General features: G+C 40.9%; 1 protein-coding gene across 4 annotated transcripts in view; it reads left to right on the forward strand.

The window, feature by feature from the left end:
* Positions 1 to 26,548, forward strand: part of pcnx1 (pecanex 1) — a 125,888-nt gene that overhangs the window by 90,727 nt on the left and 8,613 nt on the right. For all 4 annotated transcript variants that reach the window (XM_062968083.1, XM_062968085.1, XM_062968084.1 and 1 more), the window contains 18 exons: positions 4,298 to 4,408; positions 4,632 to 4,723; positions 5,522 to 5,631; positions 11,417 to 11,522; positions 11,904 to 11,996; positions 12,700 to 12,850; positions 13,379 to 13,520; positions 15,016 to 15,193; positions 16,147 to 16,255; positions 17,376 to 17,505; positions 17,966 to 18,024; positions 18,445 to 18,660; positions 19,240 to 19,493; positions 20,096 to 20,326; positions 23,280 to 23,380; positions 24,049 to 24,199; positions 25,043 to 25,273; positions 25,838 to 26,112. In XM_062968083.1, the coding sequence (XP_062824153.1) occupies positions 4,298 to 4,408; positions 4,632 to 4,723; positions 5,522 to 5,631; positions 11,417 to 11,522; positions 11,904 to 11,996; positions 12,700 to 12,850; positions 13,379 to 13,520; positions 15,016 to 15,193; positions 16,147 to 16,255; positions 17,376 to 17,505; positions 17,966 to 18,024; positions 18,445 to 18,660; positions 19,240 to 19,493; positions 20,096 to 20,326; positions 23,280 to 23,380; positions 24,049 to 24,199; positions 25,043 to 25,273; positions 25,838 to 26,112 (2,740 nt within the window). The remainder of the gene's footprint in view (positions 1 to 4,297; positions 4,409 to 4,631; positions 4,724 to 5,521; positions 5,632 to 11,416; positions 11,523 to 11,903; positions 11,997 to 12,699; positions 12,851 to 13,378; positions 13,521 to 15,015; positions 15,194 to 16,146; positions 16,256 to 17,375; positions 17,506 to 17,965; positions 18,025 to 18,444; positions 18,661 to 19,239; positions 19,494 to 20,095; positions 20,327 to 23,279; positions 23,381 to 24,048; positions 24,200 to 25,042; positions 25,274 to 25,837; positions 26,113 to 26,548) is intronic.

The raw sequence follows: 26,548 nt of genomic DNA on the forward strand, positions 1-26,548 counted from the left end.
ACTATACCTTCGGTACCGATGCAAGACCCATTCCTCCTCAGCCCTCCCCTCTGCTGCATCAACCTCACGGCCTCTTTTCAGATCGCCTGGCTCCTTTCCTCCATCAATGGGAGTCTATTACTTCGGATGCCTGGGTTCTCCGAATTGTTCGAGACGGTTATGCCTTGGAGTTCGAAGAGCTCCCGCCCACAGGGCAAATCCTCCTATCCAACCCCTCTCAGGAAATTCTCGCCGAAATCGACACCCTCCTTGCCAAAGGGGCTATTCGGCCTTCTCCATCGGTACAGGACCCTCAAAACTTTTTCTCCAGGTACTTCACGGTCCCGAAGAGGGGAGGGGGGCTCCGCCCCATTTTGGACTTGCGTGTGCTCAATACGTTCATACGCCCGACAAAATTCAGGATGGTATCCATCGCTTCCATTCTCCCTATGCTTCAACGAGGGGACTACTTTGTCTCCATAGATTTACGAGACGCTTATTTCCACGTGGCGATTCGGGAAAACCACAGGCGCTTCCTTTGCTTCAAAGTCCTCGACCAAACCTACCAGTTCACCGTTTTACCCTTCGGCCTCGTCACAGCCCCAAGGGTTTTTACCAAAGTCGTCGCTGTCGTGGCTGCCCACCTCAGACTCCAAGGAATCACAGTCTTTCCATATCTGGACGACTGGCTTCTGGTCGGGCCCGACCCTGTCTGCCTTCGTCGTCACGTCGACGTCACCCTCATTCTCCTCGACTCTCTCGGTCTCCAATTGAATCTCGACAAATCTCACCTTGTCCCGTCGAACAAGATCCGCTTCATCGGCGCCCTGTTCGACTCACTCTCTCAAACTGTCTCCCTCCCGCTCGACAGGTTTCTCGCCCTCCGACATCAAGTCTCTCTCTGCGAAACCAGCCAGAGGATTCGAGCCCGGTCCATTCAAGTACTCCTGGGTCACATGGCCTCCACAGTCCTTACGACCCCGTTCGCCAGGCTCCATCTTCGCACTCTGCAGCGTTGGTTCATAGATGTCTTCAAACCATCCCGTCACCTCAACTCGAGGTTTCTCTCCATTCCGCCCCATGTTCGTCGGTCGCTCCGCTGGTGGAAGTCCCCCTCCAACGTTTGCAGGGGACTCCCGTTTCACCAGCCTTCTCCTTCGATCACCGTGACCACGGACTCCTCCAATTACGGCTGGGGAGCTCACCTGGGCGGTCTCACCGTACAAGGCCTTTGGTCTCGCTCCGAAAAGGCCAATCACATAAACTTTCTCGAACTTCTTGCCATCTTCAAAGCTCTGAAAGCCTTCTCCCGCCTGATCTCCCAGAAGTCTGTCCTCGTTCAATCAGACAACACAGTGGCAGTCTTCTACATCAACAAGCAGGGTGGCACGGGTTCGAGGAAGCTCATGCTCCTTTCCTCTCAACTGTGGTCCTGGTGCATAAGTCGCAATGTGCAGATCCTGGCAGTCCACCTTCCCGGGATCCAAAACGACCTGGCGGACGCTCTCAGCAGGATGACGAGTTCCTCCCACGAGTGGATGCTCGATCCCGAGACTCTTCTCTCTCTCTTCCAAAACTGGGGATTCCCCACTCTAGACCTTTTTGCCTCTCCCCAGAATGCGCAACTACCTCGTTACGGCGCGAGACTTCCCCCGGCTTCCTTCCCGGGCTGTCTGGGGGACGCCTTCCTTCTGAACTGGTCGTCGGAACCGATCTACCTCTTTCCGCCGTTCCCCCTGATACCGAAGGTCCTCCAGAAGCTCCAGTCAATTTCGACGTCGGCTATCCTAATAGCACCAGCTTGGCCTCGACAGCCTTGGTTTCCGGCTCTTCTCCGCCTCTCCAAAATGAACTTTCTTACTCTACCTCTCCTACCACACCTCTTGTCGAGGGAAAACGGCCAGATCCTGCACCCGGATCTTCCCTCTCTACATCTCACTGCCTGGAGAATTCTCGCCTAGCCTCCCTCCCGCAAAGCCTGCAGGAGATCCTCCAGGCGGCCCATAAGCCGGCTACAACCAGGTCATACACTTATAAAATCTCCCGCTTCCGTGCCTTTCTCCGGTCCCGGGACATCGATGTTTTTCCGACTTCGGTACCGATAGTATTGGACTTTCTTATGACCCTTGTGGATCAAAAACTTTCACTCTCTTCTATGAAGTCCTATCTGGCTGCTCTTTCCTGGTGTTTCCAACAACATGGTAGACCATCTTTGTTCTCTGACCATCTTGTGAAAACCTTTTTAAAAGGGTACAACAACATCCGTCCGCCCTCCCAGCCTCCCACGCCGGGATGGAACCTCGAGCTCGTGCTCTCCCAGCTGACTTTCCCCCCTTTCGAGCCACTGGCGTCTACCGACCTGCGTCTGCTTTCTTGGAAAGTAGCTTTCCTAGTGGCCATAACCTCGGCTCGCAGACCCTCGGAACTGGCAGCCCTTAGGGTTGATGAACCTTATCTCCGCTTTCATCACGACCGAGCCGTTCTTCGCCCGGACATCACCTTCCTCCCGAAGGTGGTCTCAGCCTTTCATCTTAACCAGGACATTGTCCTACCTGCTTTCTTTCCGAACCCTTCGTCCCCTCTGGAACGAAGGATGCATCTCCTCGACGTTCGTAGAGCTCTTCTCTTCTACCGGGACCGCACCAAAGACATTCGTAAGACTCAAAGACTCTTTGTGGCCCATGCCCCAGATAAGCTGGGTAATCCTATTTCCTCGCAAAGATTGTCTCACTGGATTGCTCAGGCTATTGAACTTGCCTACGAACTGGCTAAACGTCCACCTCCCCCGTCCGTTCGCCCGCGTTCGACGAGAGGTCTTTCCACATCAACCGCCTTTTTAAGGGGTATCTCGCTGGACTCTATTTGTAAGGCGGCAATCTGGTCTAACCCCCTTACCTTTGTCTCTCACTATAGAATGGACCAAAAAACCTTGAAAGACTCAGCCTTTGCTAGATCGGTTTTGTCCTCCTGCTTGTCCTAAGGGTTTATTCTCGATACTTACCTACCACTCCACCCTTGGGGGCCCTCCCTCATGGTTCTGTCTATCAGATACCCCGTGTTTGGCCATCTCGTTGTGCCATCTCTATGTTCTAGTTTGCACTGTTTTTTGAGCTATTGTGCCTTATGTACTCCCCCCTTCTTCCTCTTCGGAGGTGATGCACAGTACTTATTTTTCCCCAAGCTGGGAATTGTTTATTTGGTGTCCTGCCGGATCTTTCTCTCGGCATGGTGCTTGTGTTACTGTATGGGTCCTTCGGCCCATGTTATTTATGTTTAATAAAGATGTGTTTGGACATCAACTTGTGGTTAAGGTTTGCCTTGTCCCACCATCCGGGACCTAAGCGTGCTAGTCTCCATTAGTGTGCATTCACAGAGTACACGAAGAAAAAGGACAGGTTGCTTACCTGTAACCGTGTTTCTTCGAGTGTACTCTGTGAATTCACACAAGCCCGCCCTTCCTTCCCCTCTGGCAAACCCTCTTCCTTTCTCGTTGCCTTGGCGGCGCAGGAACTGGAGAGCGGACGCCCAGGGCTGCTTATATGCCCTCTGGGGACGGGGGGCGTGGCTACCGCCAAAATTTAAACTTTAGCTTGGGAAGAGTTTCCGTTGGGACCTGCGCAGGCGCAGTCTCTCCATTAGTGTGAATTCACAGAGTACACTCGAAGAAACACGGTTACAGGTAAGCAACCTGTCCTTCTCTTGGCTATCTTGTAATTCACATGTCATATTATGCAATGTGTAAGAGAAATAACACATTGCCTACTTGGTTATTGCTCTTTTGACAATTTGTCTATAGACCCCAAATACTGAATGGCTACTGTACTTTACTTTCCCAAGTGAATCTCTTTGATGGGCATAATTCAGTTCTCATCTCATGATGTCTCCAAAAATGCTTAGCATAATTGTTTCTCCAGATGCTGCCATCTCACAGCTCTTGGCTAGCTTCTCCTCCCAGATGAATTTCTTGTAACCTTCTTAGTCTGCTTCCTTACAAGCCCTTAGAGGCACACACATGCTCCTTCCTGTTGTGCATATGTGGCTAAATTAAAGACGAAAGGAGAACAATAAGTGGTGCAGCAGCTTTTCTGAAACTCAGTAGAGATTTTGTTTTTTATAGAAAGGGAGATGATGTTTCAAAGTAGTGGTATGCCTCACATTGTGTACTTAGCTTTGCCTCTTGAGTTGCATTGATAGTTTTGACAGCTATGTGAAGCCTTGTCTCTGAATGAACGGGTTTTCCTCAAGCTTCAATAGAAAAATCACCAACAGTGTTTTATTATTTACTTACTATTTTTTCTATCACTTTTGTCCTCTGTAGTGTTTACACTATGTTTTCCTATAGTCTTCTTCATTGGTCTTCTGCCTCAAGTGAACACATTTTTGATGTACCTCTGTGAACAGTTAGATATTCATGTCTTTGGTGGAAATGGTAAGTTGAATTTCTTATTTCATGGGTATTGGTAAAACGCTTTCAGAATTATTTGGAAAACGGAGTTTTAAGACATGTCAACTATTCCAATTAGACGTTACTAAATAGAGGTATACTTGAAAAAAAGTGAAGGCATAACTACTTGATTCTTGCAACATAAATAATTCTTATTCTACTGCTGTCCTTTTTTGTGACAAATCTGTATTATTTTCTCATTCCCTAGCTACCACAAGCCTGCTTGCAGCCCTTTACAGTTTTATCTGTAGTATTGTGGCAGTAGCATTGTTGTATGGATTGTGTTATGGTGCCCTAAAGGTAAGTAATAGTTACTTTTATTTCTGGTCACTTCATAAACCTCATAAATGCTATTGTTATCTTAACTTCCCAATAATCATAGATACAAAAAGTTTGTTATAGTCACAGGGTCCACCCCACTCCAAGTTGCTCTCTCATTGACAGTAGCACTTAATCAACTACCTCGTGTTACAGTATTCACTCGTTGCATTTTTCCCAGCTCATTTTTACCCCCTCTACATGGGTGCCAAATCCATGTTTTACTATGATTATCAATTTATACTTTTACTATGTCTAGAGTGTTAAATTTTAATACCTGTGTCTGTATTTCCTGATGTTATTTTTATCCGGGCTTGGCCCCATGTAAGCCACCCCGAGTCCCTTTGGGGAGATGGAGGCGGGGTATAAAAATAAAGTATTATTTTTGTTGTTGTTGTTGTTGTTGTTGTTGTTGTTGTTATTACATCCACAACATTCCCTTCAACTATCAAGTTTGTACTTCTATAAAAAGAGAGATAAGATTAATTAGGCAAGGCTTGTTTTTCAGAAAGTCACAATTACTTTTAGTGATCATGGTAATCCCTTTGTAAGTGCTTACAGAGTGTATTGATGTCAATCTAACTGGATGGTAATTGTTTTGTTCTTCATTTTTAAATTTTTATTTTGTGTTTTAATTATAGAAAATAAAACATCAGTTGATACTCACCAATGCTCTTTGTTTTATAAGATCACTGGTTTTGTTATTTAAGATGGTCTTCATTTTTTCTTCAGTGGGGTTAATGATAACCTGGGTGATGCCTTGTATATATCTGTTCACAGGATTCTTGGGATGGTCAGCATATTCCAGTGCTCTTTTCAGTATTCTGCGGTATGTTAGTGGCAGTATCATATCATCTCAGCAGACAAAGTAGTGATCCTTCTGTTCTTTTGTGAGTATTATCTATTTTTTCATACATTGCAAAAAAGCAATGATAGGAATTACTAGTTAAATTGAGTTGTTATAAATTAAGTTAGAATTTTTCTAATGAAAATGGAAAATTTACTTAATTTAATTTTTAACTGATTAAATTAATTTAACTTAATTTAATTTTAATTTTTAACATAAGACGGATATAATTATTTTTAGAATTAATTACATTATTAATTGATTAAATGAGTCAGTGCTAAAATGTTAACATGTTCCATATTTCCCAATTTATTTATTTCTGTAAAACAGCCAAAGCCTAGAAGTAGAATTACGTTTTTAATTCTTAAATCTTAAATGTAAATCCTGGGAAATTGCAATGCGTACAGCATAAAACTCAAATCAGTTACTGAAACATAGTTACAGTGGGATGGATTCTATTATGGTTTTTGAGGTTAGCAGCCTCAGTAACCTACCAATCCCGCCCCATTTCTAAATAAATAAAGATCCATATGATTGAAAGCAGACATTTCTTTATAAAGCCTGACAGACTTCAAAAAGCAGAAGGAGAATGAGATGAAATTATCAGTATGAGAACAAGAAAGCAGGGAACATGTTTTGGTGAAATTGATAGAAACAGAGTACGGAGCATTTCATGTTATCCTTCCTTCAAAGTAGAAAATATGGACAGTGGGTGGAAGAAATAAAATCTTGCATCATGGTCTTCATTTTCTTTGTTTTAATGCAAGCATCTAACTTTAATTTAAATGGTAATTTATCTTAAAGTTCTTATCTTCCATTCTAAACATGACTGAATTACATTTGAAAAGTTTATTAACAGTTAGCTAAATACATCAGTGTTTTTCAGCTAACTTTTTCCTGCTATTATAATAACTAAAAGGTTATAGTGGATTTTTATCTTCCATTCTAAGGCTATGCCCTTAAAATACTTGTAAACAAATTGCAATACATTCAGTAGGTCTTCCAGTCCCTGGATTGTATTGGATTATGTGGCTTTTCATTGCGTTGAGATTTCTTCTTGGAAAGTTCCATCTCAACATGTTCATAGCATAGAATCAGATACTGAAGAATTTGAATATTTGTTGTCATTTAATCGACTTTGACTTGCAGTGACTCTATGAATGAAAGATCTCTAAGTCACTCTGTTATCAAAGGCTTTGTTCAGAATTTAGGACTTCTTCATTTCCTGCTGCCTTCTGCTTTATCAAGCATGATAACAGCACAAAACAGCACAATTACATCAATTAAATACTTAATAAAAACAATATACAAAATTTAAAACATATAGATAATTCAGTCCATTCATCCAAATACCTCGTTCATAAACCTTAGTTCGGGCCATGTCAGATCATAATACTTATTAGTTAAATGCTTGCGCACAGAGCCACGTCTTTACATTTTTACTAAAGCTCAAGAAGGTCGGGGCCTGCCGAATATTACTAGGAAGGGTGTTCCACAGCCGAGAAGCCACCACCGAGAAGGCCCTGTCCCTTGTCCCCACCAGCCGCGCCTGTGAAGCCGGTGGGACCGAGAGCAGGGCCTCCCCAGACGATCTCAGGGTTCTTGATGGTTCATAGGGGGATATCCGTTCGGACAGGTAAGTTGGACCAGAACCATTTAGGGCTTTATAGGTCAAAACAAGCACTTTGAATTAGTCTCGATAGCATATTGGCAGCCAGTGGAGCTGACGTAGCAAAGGAGTAGTACTCTCCCTGTACGCCGCCCCAGTTATTAATCTGGCTGCTGCCCGTTGTACTAATTGGAGCTTCCGGGCCATCTTCAAAGGCAACCCCACGTAGCGCACGTTGCAGTAATCCAGATGGGATGTAACTAGAGCATGGACCATGTGGCCAAGTCAGACTTCCCAAGGTATGGGCGCAGCTGGAGCACAAGTCTTAATTGTGCGAATGCTCCCCTGGCCACCGCCGAAACCTGGGGTTCCAGGCTCAGCGATGAGTCCAGGAGAACCCCCAGACTGCGAACCTGTGTCTTCAGAGGGAGTGCGACCTCGTCCAACACAGGCTGTAATCCTATATCCTGTTTGGCCTTGCGACTGACCAGGAGGACCTCTGTTTTGTCTGGATTCAATTTCAATTTGTTTGCCCTCATCCAGTCCGACACAGCAGCCAAGCACCGGTTCAGGACCTGAACAGCCTCCTTAGTGACAGGTGGGAAGGAGTGACAGAGCTGGACATCATCTGCGTACAGATGACACCGCACTCTGAAACTCTGGATGATCTCTCCCAGCAGTTTCATGTATATGTTAAACAGCATGGGGGACAGTACCAAACCCTAGATAATCCGTGTCTTCGAAGAATGCCTGGAGTGCACAGCCACCACACGTTCCACGACCTTGTCCCAAAAAGGTAGATTAGAAATAGGCCGACAGCTGTCCAATTGAGTGGGATCCAGTGATGGCTTTTTCAACAGTGGTTTGATCACAGCCGTTTTCATGCTCGCTGGAAATTTGCCTTCCCGAAGGGAAGCATTCACCACCACCTTCACCCACTCAGCCAACCCCCCTCTGGCTTCTCTCATCAGCCAGGATGGGCAGGGGTCTAGGATGCATGTGGTAGCCCTCACCTCTCCAAGCACCTTGTCCACATCCTTGAGCTGCACCAGTTGAAACGAATCCATCAAAATAGGACAAGCAGGTGCTCATGCTACATCCTTGGAGACTGCCATTAATATGGTGTCAAAGCCAGAGCGGATCAAAGCGACTTTGTCCGCAAAGAACCGAGCAAATGCTTCATAGCGGGCTGCCGAGTTGTCAGGGATCTCGTTCCAAGAGACGGGATATAACAAACTTCTGACAACCCAAAACAGCTCTGCTGGATGGTTCTTTGCGGATGCAATATTAGCCGCAGCATATGTCCTAAGATAGGAACATAGTCATGTTCGGTTTGACTCGTTCGGCCTTAAACACCACACGCGCTCTAATCCCCTCTTCTTTCGCTTCATCACTGCCAACTCCTTGTTGAACCAAGGAGATGGTTTAGCTCGGGTACTCCAGAGGGGACATTCTGGAGTAATCGTGTCTATTGCCCTAGTCATCTCCCCATTCCAGAGAGAGACCAGAGCATTGACAGGATCACCAACTGAGGTGGCAGGAAATTCCCCAAAGCCACCAGGAATCCATCTGGATCCATAAGCCTCTTGGGGCGGACCATTTTAATCGGTCCTCCACCCCTGCAGAGGTTGGGGAGTGCAGTGAGTCTAAACCTGATCAGGTGATGGTCGATCCATGGCAATGGAGCGATGGTCAGCTCCTCCACACTGCCACCTTCCTCCCATCCCTGACAGAAAACCAAGTCAAGTATGTACCCCGCACTGTGGGTGGGGCCAGATACCAGTTGGGACAGCCCCATGCTTTCCATGGCGGCCATGAAGTCCTGAGCCGCTCCAGTAAGGATGGTCTCAGCATGGACGTTGAAGTCCCCCAGCACAATGAGCTGTTGGGACTCCAACGCCAGACCCTAGACCACTCCAGCTAGCTAAGGTAGAAAGACTAGTGCAGTGGGGTGGTCAGTATACTAACAGAATCCCCAATCTGTCCCGGTCACCTACCCTCAGGTGGGCACATTCAAACAAGGTTGACTGAGGAATGGGGCACCTGGTCAGGGGGATGGAATCCTTATAGACTACTGCGACACCACCTCCCCGCCCTCCAGATCTTGGTTTATGCTTCACTGAGTACCCGGGAGGACAGAGTTGGGTGAGATTAACCCCACCCGCCTTATCCAACCAGGTCTCCGTTATGCACGCCAGGTCTGCCCATTCATCCAGGATAAGATCCTGGGTAATTGTTGTTTTTCCATTTATAGACCTGGCATTCAGCAGCACCACCTTTAATCCGGAGGGACTGCCAACCTGGGTATCCAAGTTTACCATGTCAGGAGGCTGTTTTAAATCTACAAAAACTCTTTTCCTTTCCCTAGGCTGAATCATTTTTGGCCTCCCTTTCCCATATCTCCCCCTCCCTTGAATCACTTCAATGGGGGGACTCCGGCTAGTGGACACCCCCTCTCCCTTTCCACGACCGCTTTCCCTTTCCTCTGTCATAAGGCTGGCACTAGATATTAAACAGATAAACCCTGTTTTAGTTGTATTTAATTGTGTTACACTCCATCCTCCTTTGGAGGTAACTCCTTCCTTCCTCCCCCCTCCCCTCCTTGAGAGTTACTGGGATAAATGTGCTAGGAGGCCCTATAACTCTCTCTCTCATTATTTTTTTATTCTTAAAGTGCAAGGTGCTAGGATGGGGAGGGATCTAGTTCATTAATTGCTGTAATAAATCACTGGGGTAAGGAAACTGGTCTACAACTAAAAGTTAATAAATTCACAATTAAAGTGCCAGAGAATATTATTCTTGCCATAGTATTGCATAGATCTTTACGTACTAAAGTGACTATGTGCTTCGATATGTGCTTTAGATACTAAAGTGGCTATGTGCTTTGACATGATTCCAAACGGAATATGGCTGTTCTGTAGGTCATTAACGAAGCCCTCCCACCCCAACTCCCTCCCTAACCCCAACTAACAACCCAAGGTTGATAAGACTAAGCACAATTCATACCAAGATGGTAAAATTCATAATAGAATATTAACACTAAATAGTAGCAACAGAATATAGTACTTAGTCCAGGGGTTAGTCAATAAGATGGTTACTGCACACCTAGATGAGACAAATCACCAGAGCCAATTAATGGTGGGTTAGGTGGAGTAGGAAATGTTCAAGCCCAGTTCAAAAGATGGAAATTGGCCTTCAGTCTGTTGTGAGCAGTGGGCGGTGGTAATTCCCAGCCAATGATGACAAATGGTAGTTCCAAACCAACAATAGTAGTATACCCACACCAACGATGGTAAGCTGGTAAAGGCCAATAGGAGCTCTTCCACACCGCTGTATGGCCTTGGGCAGAGTGTCGCTGCTACAGCAGGTGACGTAGGCACCTCATGGTGTTCAGCCTTGATGGAAAGTCCAGTAGTTGGCCAGCACCTCCAGGGACAAACCAACAGCAAGAAGGAGCCGCAGTTCCAATCCCCAGCGGCATCAGGTGAGGCCTCCTCACAGACAGGCCAACAGCAAGGAGCAGCGAGAAGGGCAAAGAGGAGTAGCAGCTCTGAGCTTTGCAGTACTCAAGCAGGCCAGCAGCCGGCAGAACAGGCCAATGGCAAGGAGCAACAGCCCCGAGCTCTAGCCGCGCCAGGGTGAGCCAGCAGTCAGCGGCGAGGTCCTCCAGCTGAGCCGGCAACACAAAAGAGTAAACCAATGGCGAAGTTTTTATCAGGGCTTCTGGCAGAGGCCACAGAGGCCCACAGTTCTAAACTTTACCCCAGAATGCTCTTCCAATGAGGTATGAGAGGGGACAAGGACAGTTCCTATAATCCCTTAGGGCAGTTCGACAGCCAGATGTAATAGAGGATAAAGGCTTCTTTATAAGAACGCCAGTTCTAATGGCCGGTGGTGCCTTCTTCTCTCCCACGCCAGGCTCCTGTTTGTTCGTTCCCGTTTGTTTCTCGCTCTTACCTCCTTCTATAACATTAAAACACCGCTTAGGTGGCCACCGCCACCCCAGGGTTTACAGAAATAGAGAAGGATGGCAAAAAGAGCGGAGTTGTTAAAAGTTTGATTGGTTCTTGGACCCATTTATTTGTCTTTTTAGCAGTTATGAAAGTTATTAAAGGGCACACATGTGTTGTGATAGTAGTTCATATAATAGATCAACTGCTGTATGTATTCTGTTCAAACCACAGTTTTCACCAAAAAAAATCTATCATTTACATTTTAGCTCTCTAGTGCAATCAAAACTTTTTCCTACATCAGAAGATAAAAATCCAGAGGATCCTTTATCTGAAGTTAAAGATCCATTACCTGAAAAACTTAGAAATTCAGTGGTAAGCATCTTTGTTCTCAGATTGATAAGCATGCTGACTAGTTTTCCGAATGATAACTATTTGAGAGTTAAACGTTTAGAGTGGGTGTGATTAACAATTTTAAGATGAAACTTTCAGAGGAATCAGTTTGCATTGCAGAGTACAGATGTTGCTGCATAGCTGTAATTTCTATGACCATGAAAGTAAAAATAGAATGAGAGGAAGATCATTCTGATTGTTTTGTAGCTGTTCACTTATTCCCAGATCGTCTTCTGGTACGTTCATTTACAGAACAGGATGATTAATACTTATCTGGTAGACAAAGACTATAAAATTATTTAAAAGTGATGGTGGGACGATCTTTAATATGGTGTACTTTTAATGCCTTTTTTTTCTTCTTAGAGTGAACGTTTACAATCTGATCTTGTTATATGCATAGTCATCGGAGTGCTTTACTTTGCAATTCACGTTAGCACAGTATTCACAGTCTTGCAGGTAACTTGTTTAGTTTGTCTATCAATGTTTTAAGAATTTAAGAACTGGAGGAATTACTATAATTTCATGATGCAGGATATTAACCCACTGAAGCTCTTCATTCCTTTCCAGCTGTAACTGCTGTAGTGTTCTCTCACTTATCTTCCATTAACTGACTTCAGAAAGTTTAAGGGAATATTTGCTACCTAGGAGTACTAAAATAATGTTTATATCTCCATGTTCTTACTTGTTGTGCCTCCAGGAGTTTCTTATAGCTTCTGCTATAATTGGCCTAGCAAATATTTCTTCAGATCAGACTGATAGATCTAATCACATGAGCAAAGAGGAAAGTTATGATATCACCAACAAAACAGAAAAAAGTCTTATTCCTGTCCCACAGAAAAACAAATGGGAAGGAGGATTTGAAGCAATTCAGAAGTCCACCAGCCTATCAAGGGCAAGCCTGCTGAGCGATTGTTCTTGTAACATACCATATTAACTGTTGAAAATGAGATCCTCATTTCCATCCATAACAAAATTCAGGAACACCAACTGGGATCACTTGTGATGAGCCCAGGAACATCTGGCTGTGGAGGGAGGATTTGTAAGAAAGGCATCTTTTAGTCAGCACTGCTGCTCTGCACATGAAATTAGACATTCTAATTGTGAGGAGAATTGCTTTTTTGATATTAAGACTTGTCTTTTTCTCTCTCTTACCCATTAGCCTATCTTGAGCTATGTTCTTTATGCTCTGGTGGGATCGGTAGGTTTTATAACCCATTATGTTCTGCCTCAACTCCGGAAGCAGCTCCCTTGGCATTGTTTTTCTCATCCGTTGTTGAAAACCAAGGAATACTATCAATTTGAGGTTCGCAGTAAGTATTGCAGTTTTCATTTCCTCACACTTGGCTTATGGCAATTTGCTATGGATGATCTCTCACTGAATATTATTTTTATGATAATAAAGTATACTGGGTTTCTGATAAAACGTATCAGTATTTGAATTGCATCCAGGCTGGTAGCCAGGAGGCCGGGGTAAGGGTTCAACCCCCTTCTCTAAATGTTTCAGGTTCAAGGAATTGGTTTATTCATGAATTGGTTAACCAGTTAAAATTCATGAGTAAACCAGATTTTTTTCAACCTGAAACATAAGAATTTAACCCCCCCCCCCTTTTTCTTTTTTTTTTACAGGCCTGATTGCATCTGTTCATTTCCTGTTGTAAAAACCTTTTCCTTGCAGGAAAAGGTTTTCCCTTTGTAGAAATAGAACATACCATAGTTGACTACTCTGTTTGAAAGGATGGGGAATTGAGGGCAGAATCAATTGAGTTTGATTTCTTTGCTTCTGTCTTCAAACTGCTGAACTTTTTGATTCCATAATGTATTCTGCTAATTCTTCATAGATGCAGCTCATTTGATGTGGTTTGAGAAACTTCATATTTGGCTTCTTTTTGTGGAGAAAAATATTATCTACCCTTTAATAGTCCTCAATGAGCTCAGCAGTAGTGCAAAGGCTATCGCTAGTCCAAAAAGACTGGATACAGAGTAAGTAGAAAAGACCATAAATACTTATAGACAAACATACATATGTGCATGTATTTTTGTCTGTAAAAGATTATCATTTGGGTTGCCTTTTTCATTCACACATACATATATTAAATTGGTATATATAACATGTTACTGTTGCTTGTCCAATCTGTTAGCACTTCAGTCTTTCTTCCAGTATTATATAGTTCCTCCCAATCCTATTCATGTTCTGCTTGTTGGCTTTTTATAGACATTTGATTAGTTACTGTAGTGATCATGAAGCTAAACTATATAGGGCTTTGGTCTAATCCAGCCTGATGGTGGTGGTGGTGGTAGTGATGATTGTTCTAGTGACTTCGGTCAGCCACAGTCTTATATCTGAATCTAATGTATAGGGTTACTTTAGGTTAGACTGGAAAATAAGAATCATGTGTACCAACTTGAGATAGGGAAAAGTGAAAAATAAATTGTGCCTGTAACAATGAAACCTTTGACATTGGCTGCAATTGTGTGAAAGCATAGAGTATTCAAAGAACAAGGTGTCCAGGAAGCAAAGCTGTTAAAAACTTTGCAGCATGGCTTCTTTGAGGGAAAGAAACAATTTCATTATAGCTAAGTTCAAAACCTTCCACAGACCTTACAAGTGGTATTTTGGATTGTGCTAAGAACTGGAAACAGATTCTGGGGAAAGGAGAATGTAAAGAGTGGGAGCCCTGAATTGAGTTAGCATGTAGAATAATCAATAAACTAAGTGCAAATAGAAGGATTGGGTGAATGAGGAGGAAGCATGCAAAGGAGAGAAGCAAGAAAAGTAAAGGCTAATGATAGCGGAAATATAGAGTAAAATTTCATATATTGATGTGGCCTAGTTCTTGGGCTGAAGCTTTCTAACATTTTAATTGGAATAGTGGAGTAGAGTGCAATATATGTCTTGATATGATGCCTCATGAATTTGAAAGTATACTGTAGTTTGTTGTCGAAGGCTTTCATGGCCGGAATCACAGGGTGGTTGTGTGTTTTCCGGGCTGTATGGCCATGTTCCAGAAGTATTCTCTCGTGACGTTTTGTCCACATCTGTGGCAGGCATCCTCAGAGGTTGTGAGGTATAATATCTCACAACCTCTGAGGATGCCTGCCATAGATGTGGTTGAAATGTCAGGAGAGAATTCTTCTGGGACATGGCCATACAGCCCGGAAAACACACAACAACTCTGTTCTGTAGTTGTTTTTCTTAATCTGTTTATCCTATTATGCTTATATTATTGATGTGCTCTGGTTGTTGTTGATGTGATTTAATGTTGTAAGCCGCTTTGGGTCCCGTGAGGGAGAAAAGCGGGATATAAATAAAGGTGTGTTGTTGTTGTTGTTGTTGTTGTTGTTGTTGTTGTCAATGTATATTAAGTCAAAGTGAAAATATAATGGGCAGAATACAGAGAGATAATGGCCAGGAAAAAGATCCAGATTATATAACCAACAGATGTTTACAATACTTGAAATATCTTTTTTATTGCAGACTTGGTGCTTTAATGATTACTATAGCTGGCATGAAGCTGTTGCGCTCCTCTTTCAGCAACCCAACCTACCAGTATGTTACTGTCATTTTCACAGTGCTTTTCTTTACATTTGACTACAAACGTTTCTCGGAGACTATGCTGCTAGACATGTTCTTCATGTCCATACTCTTTAGCAAGGTAATGTTAGATTTTTAAAAAATACTGAAACTCTGTATGCTATACCATTAAAATATTATGATAGTGACCCTAGTATTCCTGGGTCAGAGTAAATATTTCAACTGATAGGGTTATCTTTCCCACAGTCTTAGGTGTCTCAAAAGGATCCTCACTTTTGTTGTTCAGATGTGTAGCAAGAGTCCACAGGGAAGATGAGGCCAAAATTATCAGGCAGGAAGGCAAGCTTGATGATGTAGCACTTTTAACTTTTTATATCTCTTAACTGAGATTGCCCTCATAGGTTTCATCCATTCCCACAAAATAGGCAGTTATAAGGGATAGGCCTTTGTCTTAAAGGTTAACACTGCTACATCTTTCCAAGAATTTGTGCCAAACTGTCATTGCCAAACCAGGTCTAGGAAACATAGGAGGACATGCTGTTCCATTTAGAGTTTGGGGAAATTACTTCTTGGCCTGTGAGTTTCAGAATCCACTCATGGTGGAATTGAATCAAATATCAGTGATAGCCTACATAAATGAATCAGGTGTTCTTCAGTGTACATAAAATTAAGCTTCATATTTTTGAATTTTTGCAGCTCATTTATTTCAGTGAGACTGCATTAGTTGTTCAAAAATATTATAGTGCATGTAAAACTACTGAATTTCCTACATTAAACCTGCCACTGACCTCATTGTTTACATTTTCTGATCTCAACCATGAGCTCAATCCAGTGGTGTGCCAGCAACCCCATTGGAACCTTCCTTCCCCTTGCTACTACAGCTTTCCAACCTTCCAGAGACAATTTGGAGGTATATGATGAAGGGATTCCAATTCACAAAAGTGTATGCTATATATATTCCCAAGTCTTTAAGATATCAGAAGAGTCCCTGTTTTTATTTGAAAGCCGAAATCATGTGTGTATGTCTCAATAGTATGAGATCTACTATTAATTCTGTGTCTGTTTTCCTTCCAGCTTTGGGAGCTTTTTTACAAGTTGAGATTTGTGTATACTTACATTGCCCCTTGGCAAATCACCTGGGGATCTGCTTTCCATGCTTTTGCCCAGCCTTTTGCAGTGCCACGTATCCTTTTTTGAAGTTCAGGTGTATGAAGCCTATTTAATCATAGGGGAAAGATATTCCAGAATCATAATCCCAGTAGATTAAAGCATATTCAGTGAATATAAAATAAATATTATCTTTTATGCTCAGTCTTACAACACAAACTGATGGGGCATTAATCTTTGAGATGAAGTTTGTGTTTGCTTGGAAAAGAATATACCAAGAAAGAAGACAAATTGCACACTTTTTCTATTCAGTTTCTACTGTAGAGCATTGTTTGATATCAGCAAGAATGTGTTTAGCCTGTAGTATATAGCATGCATGTTGCAAATTTTTATTGTTTATTATCAAGTGAGCTGTGACTTACAGTGGCCCTACGAATGAGAAAATTCCATGAGCCTGAGTCATCAATACCTATCCTCGGGTTTTACAAACTTGGGGACATGGTTTCTTTTATTAAATCAATGCATCTGTAATGTGGTCTTGCTCTTTAGCTGCTCTGTTCCACTTTACCAAGTGTTATTGTTTTTTCCAGTGAGTAATGTCATCTGATAATATGTCCAAAGCATGATAGCTCCTGTTCAGTTATTTTGGTTTCAAGTGGGAGTCCAGTGTTTACCTGCTCTTGGACCCATTTGTCTTTTTGGCAAATCATGAAGTCTGTAGAACTCTGCCCCAAAGCACCATATTTCAAATGAATGGATCCTCTTCTACTTCCTTTACTGTCCAGATAATATGGCATGAGTTATGATAGCTATGTGATGTGTATATTATGGGGAGGGGTGCTCAATCTAGTTATGTTGACTTCTACTGGGACTTCAGGTTTCATTTGCTCCAGGATGCATTTATTTGTCTTTTTTGGCGGTCTGTGGTATTAGAAGTCTCTTCCACCATGACATTTTAAATGAATTTATTCTCTTCCTATCTTCTTTCCTCACAGTCCATGATAACTGCTATGAATTATTGTGCTTCAAATAATAGTTTCAAATTCAGACTATGGTTCTATTGAGTCTTCGTAAATGGTATAATAGAATTCTAAGGTTCCACAGTTGTATTATTGTGCTATTGTGCTATTTGTTTTATGTCATTCTGCCCTGATCACCAGATACAGTTATAGATCCTTAATTCTATCACTGTACAGATTCTGCAATGCTTTTTGTTCAAGCAGTTGTGTCTGCATTTTTCTCTACCCCACTAAATCCTTTTCTGGGAAGTGCAATATTCATCACATCTTATGTCAGACCTGTCAAGTTCTGGGAGAGAGACTACAAGTAGGTGACTTTGGAAACATAAAGGAAGATCCCTGTGTAGCAATGAATGTGTTTTTAATGTTATACATTGTACAGTTTATGAATACATTTACTGGCATGATTCCTCCAAAGCTTTTAAAGTCGTTTTTTTTTTTTTTTTTTGTATTTACATTGCCTTGATGCTCTTCTTTGCCGATACTGACACGACTGCATACATACATTTTAAAAAACATTCAGAATAAAACAGCATGTTGAATAGCAAATAATAAGGCAAATTCTTGTTTGACAGTTAACCTGTTCATAATAATCAAGTTTCTGTATATATCTGCCCCCATTCCCCAATATTTCATGAAGCATATACATGTCACACAGAATGCAATACAAATGGGCAACTAAAGCAATGAAGGACTAACTACTCTGTAGCCATCATCAAGGCCGTTTGACAAGGGAGTAACTCTTCATGTTCTGCCATTTCCTTTAGCACAAAGCGAGTGGACCACTCAAACACAAGACTGGCTTCCCAGCTTGATAGGAATCCAGGTAATTGTTGATGAAAGCAGAGACATGATTATGTTGCATATTCCTTTCAGTAAAACTAGTTATTTTATTTACAAATTAATCTCATGCATGGTAATTAAATCTGGTAGAAATCCATCCTGCATTTCATTTTCATAAGTAGATTAATAGATCTATTTATTTATATCTGTTTGGGTATTTATTTATTAGTAATACTGATGTCTGCTGGGGTTTAGCCTTTTGGAAGTCTGTTAATTTGTAATAGTAGGATTAAGATTAATTTGGGGCCTTCCTCTCATTTTGTTGGAGGCAGAAACCAACTTAGCAATAAACCTGATTGTCGATCCTAGCCTTATATTATGCTTAGGATGAATCTTGCAAACTGTAGGTTTGAACTGACATTCTTGGTTTGAGTTTAATGTCATATGCATTATTTTTATGCAGGTTCAGATGACAATAACTTGAATTCCATCTTTTATGAACATCTATCTCGGTCCCTTCAGCACAGCCTGTGTGGAGATCTGCTCCTTGGGCGATGGGGGAATTACAGCACTGGAGACTGCTTTATTCTTGCTTCTGACTACCTCAATGCACTAGTACACATTATAGAGATAGGCAACGGTTTGGTTACTTTCCAACTCCGAGGGCTTGAATTTAGAGGTATAAATCTCTCTGAACTTGCCTTATGTTTCACAGATATTATACACTAGTTGAATAAGCTTAGCTCTTATCAAACTATATGCATTTTAGAAAAATACTCTTTCAATTTGAATAAAAACATTGGGTGTGAACAGGCTTCTTTTAAGTAATAGGTATCACCCAACTCAAAGCTTTTAAACTTTAAATCTTACATTACTGTTGTTGTTTTGAGGTGATTGGGTCTTATTTTGGTAATTTCTGGCATCCCTTCTGCTAGACCAGTGGTTCTCAACCTTTGGGTCCCCAGGTATTTTGCCCTACAACTCCCAGAAATCCCGGCCAGTTTATCAGCTGTTAGGATTTCTGGGAGCTGGCCAAAATATCTGGGGAACCACAGGTTGAGAACTGCTGGTGTTTAGACTGTCATATCACAAATTAAAACTCTTTTGTGATAGTCTCCAACTATACTCATCCATGAACTCAATTAGGTACCTTAGTTATCATCCATCCAGTGTGTATATAGGATATGATAATTACTTGTCTGCCACAGATGCTCTTACAGTTGTTGATGTTTACAAGCCTTTATCTCTTTTAATTCAGGAACCTATTGTCAGCAACGAGAAGTAGAAGCCATCACTGAGGGTGTAGAAGAAGACGAAGGGTTTTGTTGCTGTGAACCGGGTCATATCCCTCACATGCTATCTTTTAATGCTGCCTTTGGCCAGCGTTGGCTAGCCTGGGAAGTTCTGGTCACAAAATATGTCTTGGAGGGCTACAGCATCACCGACAACAGTGCTGCTTCCATGCTTCAAGTATTTGACTTGAGAAAAATACTCACTACTTACTATGTCAAGGTACAGTTCCAGAGCTAACATGTGTTTTTGGGGGAGTGAAGAGTCATCATGAAGATTTGTGTAGATCTGTGAGAAAAGCTAATGATCTGTTAATCCAGGCAAAATTGGCTGCTCTTCACAATTGTGTAACAATGTGGTTTCTCTAAATTTCTGACATCTGTGTTATGTTTTATTCATACCCACCATTGTAGTTAGTTTGTTGTTAGAGGGAAGTGGAATAACAACTCTGGAATTAAAATTGGCCGAACTGAATATATAAACATAAAAGACACATTACTTTGAAAACAGCATTCTTAGTCTGAGAGCCAACGGCACAACTAATCAAATGTAAAGATGTATCTAGTAGCCCTGCACTTTTTAAATATCTTCAAAATGTCATTTGTGTCACGTTTACGAAAAACTGGAGGGATAAGACATTTTCATTCTCTTTTCCCTCCCTGTTCTAATCTGAAAATGATGGATAAACTAATTAAATGGGTTCAGCAGTTTCACAGTATGTCCTTGATTCTTCTCCCTGTGTTTTTCAGCAGCATACAAAATCACCATAAAGAGCTGTGGTCAGACATGCATCTGTTAATGCCTTTAACCTTTCGTGTTGGCAGGGTATCATCTATTATGTAACATCTTCTCCAAAGCTAGATGAATGGTTATCAAATGAAACAATGCAGGAAGGGCTGCAGCAGTGTGCAGACCAAAATTATGTTGATGTGGACCCTACATTTAATCCCAATATTGATGAGGATTATGACCACCGGCTGGCGGGAATCTCCAGAGAGAGTTTTTGTGTCATTTACCTCAATTGGATAGAATATTGCTGCTCTCGGAGAGAAAAGGTAAGCACTTTTCAATTATTCAGGACATCTGAAGGGAATTCCAGAGCCCCCCGGCTCTGGAACTGCCTTCCCAGGGAGATTAGGTTGGTGCCCTCTCTATCCTCCTTCAAGAAACAACTGAAGACCTGGATGTTTAGGTTGGCCTTTGGTGAGACAGTCACTGGATGACCAGCCTCAGTTGGCATTATAACTCTATCCTGAATTTTATTAGGTCCCTTTTATTCTGGTATTTTAACTGATGATGTTATTTTTATATTTCTGCTGCAGTCGTCCCCCCCACCAATGAAGTCGAGTGAATTTTATTTGGTGGTTGATTGATATTTTTAACTCTTGTTTTATTGTCTTACTGTGTTTCATTTTTTTATATTGTTCAATGTATTTATGCTGTTGTTTTTGTAAATTGTTTTAGTCGGGCCTTGCCCCATGTGAGCTGCACCGAGTCCCTGTGGGGAGATGGTGGCGGGGTATAAATAAAGTATTATTATTATTATTATTATTATTATTATTATTATTATTATTATCTGTTGTTTACTAGTCCCATAGCATTTATCGTAAATACTCGAGTATAAGCCGACTCTAATATAAGCCAAGGCACCTAATTTTATCACAAAAAACTGGGGAAATGTATTGACTCGAGTATAAGCCAAAGGTGGGAAATGCAGCCGCTATGGGTCAATTTCAGAATGAAAATAGATCCCAATGAAATTATTTTGAGGCATCAGTAGGTTAAAGGTTTTTGAATATTTACTTCAAAGAAAAACAATAAACTAGCTCTGTAAGTGGAAAAGTAGGGTCAACCAAAATAATACGGTATTAACAATATAATAATAATAATAATAATAATAATAATAATAATAATAATAATAATAAAAACTTCATTTGTAGCCTGTCCTATCTCCCCATGGGGATTCAGGCCAACTTCCAACATAGTAACAGGTAAACATTCAATGCCTACATAAACAATGCAGAGCTAGATAATTATATCTGTATAGGATTTTTAAAGATTTGCAAACATGTGAGGTGAAAATTCATATATAAAATAATGTATACACATAGATACAGATATACAGATACATGGAAATCTCTAGATATCTATATGTATATGGGATTTGCAAAGACTTGCAAACATATGAGGGGAAAATTCATATATAAAATTAATGTAGGTAGTTAGATACAAATATAAAGGTACATAGGGATTGCAAAGGCTTGCAGAGAGAAATGCCTATATATCTGTAGCAGAGATTAACAAATATTTCAGGGGAAAATGCTTTTGTGAGATTAATGGGCATATATATATTCTTCCTGAATTGCAAAGGCTTATTTCCCTTTTCAAAACATTCCCTTGGTTAAGAGCGAGGGAGGCTTTGGAAAAGTAAATATTGATAAGGGAGGGTAAGATGAGAGAGAAATAGATCATATACTGCAGGCAATGGCCTCCAGGCTCCGCCGCCAGCTTGACCTTGACCCGATTATAAGCTGAGGGAGGCTTTTTCAGCTCATAAAAAGGGCTGAAAAACTCGACTTATCTTCGAGTGTATATGATAAGTCATGGCAAATGCTACAACCACATAATTTTTTCTTAAGTGAACCTTTTCTTTTATTATTTGTCAATCAGTTGGAAGTAATTTTTAACCACTTTTCATCCTAATGGATACCACATGGTGTTCAAGAGCCACTGGAAGACTAAAATACACCACGAATCAAAGTTCAATGAAATAAGAAATCTGTCATCATAATAAAAACAAAAGGGCATAAAACAGCAGAGTAAACCACACACCAAACCTTCATAAGTTAAAAATATGTGAATAAGTAAGTTCAGTGGGTCTGCGTATTGCATGAGAGATCAAATTATGTATGATTTTAAGGTAATACCTGAAACCCTTTTCCCCCATTTGACATGCTGCTGAAAACTGATAATACTGTATAGTACACAGTAAAATTGTCCCCTCCCCGTACTCACTTGCTGCCTCATGGAAGGAGAATAGGTAAAGGAAAGACTTTGGCCTGGTGACACAATCTTTCCCGTGCTGAGCTCCCAAAAGCAGCTCTCTCGCTGGGTGCCAAATCTGGAAGAAGCCCAGCTGTGCAGAGCCATGCAGAGCAAGGGAAAATTATCATTTTCTTTCCTCAGCAGAGAGAAGCACCTGAAGCCCAGATCTGTTTCTCACAACAGAGAAAGGAGTCAATTTCCTTTCTTGGTAAACAGAAACACAACTGGATTTCAGTCTCTTTTTTCCACTGAGGAAAAAGATGGGATTGTTTTTCTCTTGGAAGAAAGGTGTATAGGCTTTTCCCCAGATTTACCCTTTCTCAGTGGAGAGAAATTCAGTGTGACTTGGTCACTTATGTCTGACCAAAAGGATGCATAGCCTACTGAGTCTGATGTTGTTGCACATTCAGGACATTTCTACAAAGGACTGGATTTATGCGAGCATCATGTCTTCAGTTTGGACAGAATAATTTATGCTGGAATTCCAAGAGTTGAACAATCAAGCAAATAAAAGCTTAAGCACGTAGCACTGTAATATATTTATACTCTTGTGCAATAGTAGATGGTAGTGGTGTTGCCAGGATGCTGTTCCAGCCAAGCAGGAGTCAGAGACAATGAGGGTGCCAGGTGTTGCAAAGGCTTTTCTGATGGTAGAGGAAGCCATAAATTTGCTCTTAAGATATTTTAGCATTTAACCCTCTATTACCAGTGGTGCAGTTTTGCATCTACCTTATATTAAAATATTTATAATGTTCATTCTGCATTTCATAAAAGTGAAGATGTTCATTCGTAAACTGGAGATTCCCTCTCTGAAGAGCAGGTTTTTGTATTGGAAAATGTTCATGAAAAGATGACTTCGCTTCTGGTTGAAATATATGTAAAACCTAACTGTAATTCTTCCCACAGTAGTAACTTTTATCTGTTTTACCCAGTCTTTTCATATATTTTTTTCTCTACTTAAAGCCTCTGAATGCAGATAAAGATTCTTCTCTAGTCACTCTTTGCTATGGACTCTGTGTTCTTGGTCGGAGAGCTCTAGGAACTGCTTCACATCATATGTCTAGGTAATGTGCTTATTTCAGAACTAGGAAGAATAAAAAGGTCAGACTATTTGAATAATGTCATTTCGTACGTCTTTCTATTCCCTCCTTAAGATATTAGTATGCAAATGTATATCCAGTCTGCTTGTTTAAAGGAAGCTGAAGATCTGAATAGCTGACATGTGCCTGCAGATGAAAGTTTTTAAGAAAATGACTAATTCTGTGTGTTTAAGGAAAATGATGAGCCTAGCCTCCTACAATAATAGCACATAAAAATTATTCATTCGCACGAGATTTCTGAGCCACTTTCATCAAGACAATTTCAAGGGTCTTATTTTACAATGACAAATTAGTAATGGTACTAAATGACACAATTTTGGGCCTTTTTTGCAAGTCTCTGCTAATGAGTACCAAATTCTTAATATCTAATAAACCTTGAGGGGAGGGAAAGACAATAGGATATCAGATTTACACTAAACCTTTCAAAAATAATTTATAAGGATGATACTGAAGGAGGAAAATCATTTGAGCTTCTTTATGCAGAGTTACTTGAGATGATTACTTGCCTTTTTGTGTTACAACCCACAGTGTTCCAGACCCCTTAGCCATTTTCAACAGAATTTAAACATTCTGCTAATGTAAAATGTTGAATACTTGCTACAATAAATATGTTTCTTTTCCAAATTAAACAGTAATCTGGAATCCTTCTTGTATGGACTTCATGCATTGTTTAAAGGAGACTTTCGTATTTCATCAATTCGAGATGAATGGATATTTGCAGACATGGAGCTGTTGAGAAAGGTTGTTGTCCCAGGAATACGCATGTCATTAAAACTGCATCAGGTATAAAGATTGCTCAAGCATTGGGGCTATAGATTAGTTCAGCTCAAGTTATTTGCAAGTGCTGTGTTGCCTTGTTATTGTATAGAGATTTGACTTTATAAAGTTCTAATTTTCAAAGTGAAAAAGGGAGACATTTATGGAAAATATTTAATGGAAAAGCCAACCTGTCAAAGTGCACAATAAGAATTGGCTCGATATTACACTTTGTTTGAATTTTGTTTAATTCATGTATGAGGTTTGTATTTACACAGCAGGTGTCTCGGAATTTTTGAGGCATATTTTCTCAGTGTATTAAAGAGCTTATCCAGATATATCTTTTTCTTTCCAGAAGGTTCTGGTTTTGGAAAATCTTATTTTTGCAAGTAAATTCATGACTTTTCTCTGTCAGATTTCTGTGAAATCCTTAATTGATATTGCTTACATTTAGAAAAGCAGCCTCTGTTATTTAAAAAAATTCTTCTCAAATGTGTCTTAATGTCCATGGGAACTGACCTAACTTTTGGAATAGGTGAGATCCTAGTTGCAATTTCATGATGTGTATTGTTGTTACATGTCTCCAAGTATACTTTAATCTATCACAGCCCTGTCAAAGTATGTTCTTAGCATGATTTAGTCAGAAAAGGTTTGCTTTTTTCTAAGGCTCAGAGGTTGGGACTTGCCTAGGCTCACCAGTGGGTTTCCATGACTGAGGAGGCATTTGAGCGCTGGTGTCCATGCGGCCTAGTCTGACATTCAAAACAAGACATCATGCTGGCTGTCTACTTAATGTTGGCATTCGTTAAAATGTGTCACTTTCCGTATAGTGAAGACATGAATAAACAACACCTCCACTTCTCTATTTAGGACCATTTCACTTCTCCAGATGAATATGATGACCCTGCCATTCTCTATGAAGCAATCACATCCCATGAACAAAATCTGGTTATAGCTCATGAGGGGGACCCTGCTTGGAGAAGTGCTGTTCTTTCCAATTCTCCCTCACTGCTTGCCCTTCGCCATGTGATGGATGATGGCACCAATGAATACAAAATTATCATGCTGAACAGGCGCTATCTAATTTTTCGAGTTATTAAAGTAAGTTGTTGTCTGTGAGGAAACAGATTTTTAAAAAACCTTGGAAGAATGTAACAAATAAGAATTCTTCCTCAGATGTAATAGTGTCTCCCCCTCTTCCCCAGAGCAGGTTGCATGACAAAGGTTTGTTAATTCTCTTTTGTTAAATTGTTTTGGTTTTCATACCACTGTGTATTTATTTAACTGCTTTCTATACAATTAATTAAACAGAATTGGCATGCACTTCTCTAAATGTTCATTCATACTCAGGGGGGAATTTTGTTAAATATACATCCCTACAAGTGTGTTTAGAAGTGTAGCTTGAGAACCGAAGCAAAGGAAAAATAAGTTGGCCTTGGTTAACTTGTTAATTGTAACTGTGAACTTGTTTATTGTTTGTTTCTTTAAAAATAAATAGGCTATTTTTACATCATTTGTAGACTTAGATGGTAGGATGTAATCTCATAGTAGTCAGGTAACTGTAAAACCACTATAAACAAATCTGAGATTGTCTGCTACATGCTGCCCTATTTTTATCTTCCTGTTGAATTTCCTAATTCTGGCATATCCTTTCAACTTCTTCAGGTGAATAAAGAGTGTGTGCGTGGCCTTTGGGCTGGGCAGCAGCAGGAACTGGTCTTCTTGCGAAATCGCAACCCAGAAAGAGGGAGCATCCAAAATGCCAAGCAGGCATTGAGGAACATGATAAACTCATCTTGTGATCAGCCAATTGGATATCCAATCTATGTTTCACCCCTGACTACATCTTACTCAGACAGTCATGAGCAGCTCAAACAGATTCTTGGAGGTGCTATTAGTTTTGGAAACATTAAGAACTTCATAGTATCTACGTGGCATAGGTGAGTCGTTAAAAAGATCTTCAGAGATAATTTACTGATGTGGTTAAAGTCCATTGCAACTGTATTAGGACATAGCTCACATTCTAATAATAACAATAATGACAACAACAATTATTATTTTATTAGCTGCCTCCTGATGGCTCGGGTTTTGTGTAAAGTTTTATGTCTTTCCACTCCCTTTCTTTTGCAAATGCATTCTATGATCGGCACAGTTTTTGATATGCATGCACAAAGGGTTTCACTACTGTCTCACTTTAAATATTGTGTTCCAGTAAATATTGTGTGTGAGTGAGTTATACCCAGAGGACTTACCTTAGCTGTGCTGCTAACTTGATGTTCAAAATTAATTTATCACAAAATTCTTCAAACTGTCTGAGGACCCAGAAATAGCCTGTTTGCCTAGAACTGGATGAGCAAATTCTTTGAAATCGATATA

The sequence above is a fragment of the Anolis carolinensis genome, chromosome 1 (assembly GCF_035594765.1).
Source record: "Anolis carolinensis isolate JA03-04 chromosome 1, rAnoCar3.1.pri, whole genome shotgun sequence".
Taxonomy (NCBI): domain Eukaryota; kingdom Metazoa; phylum Chordata; class Lepidosauria; order Squamata; family Dactyloidae; genus Anolis; species Anolis carolinensis.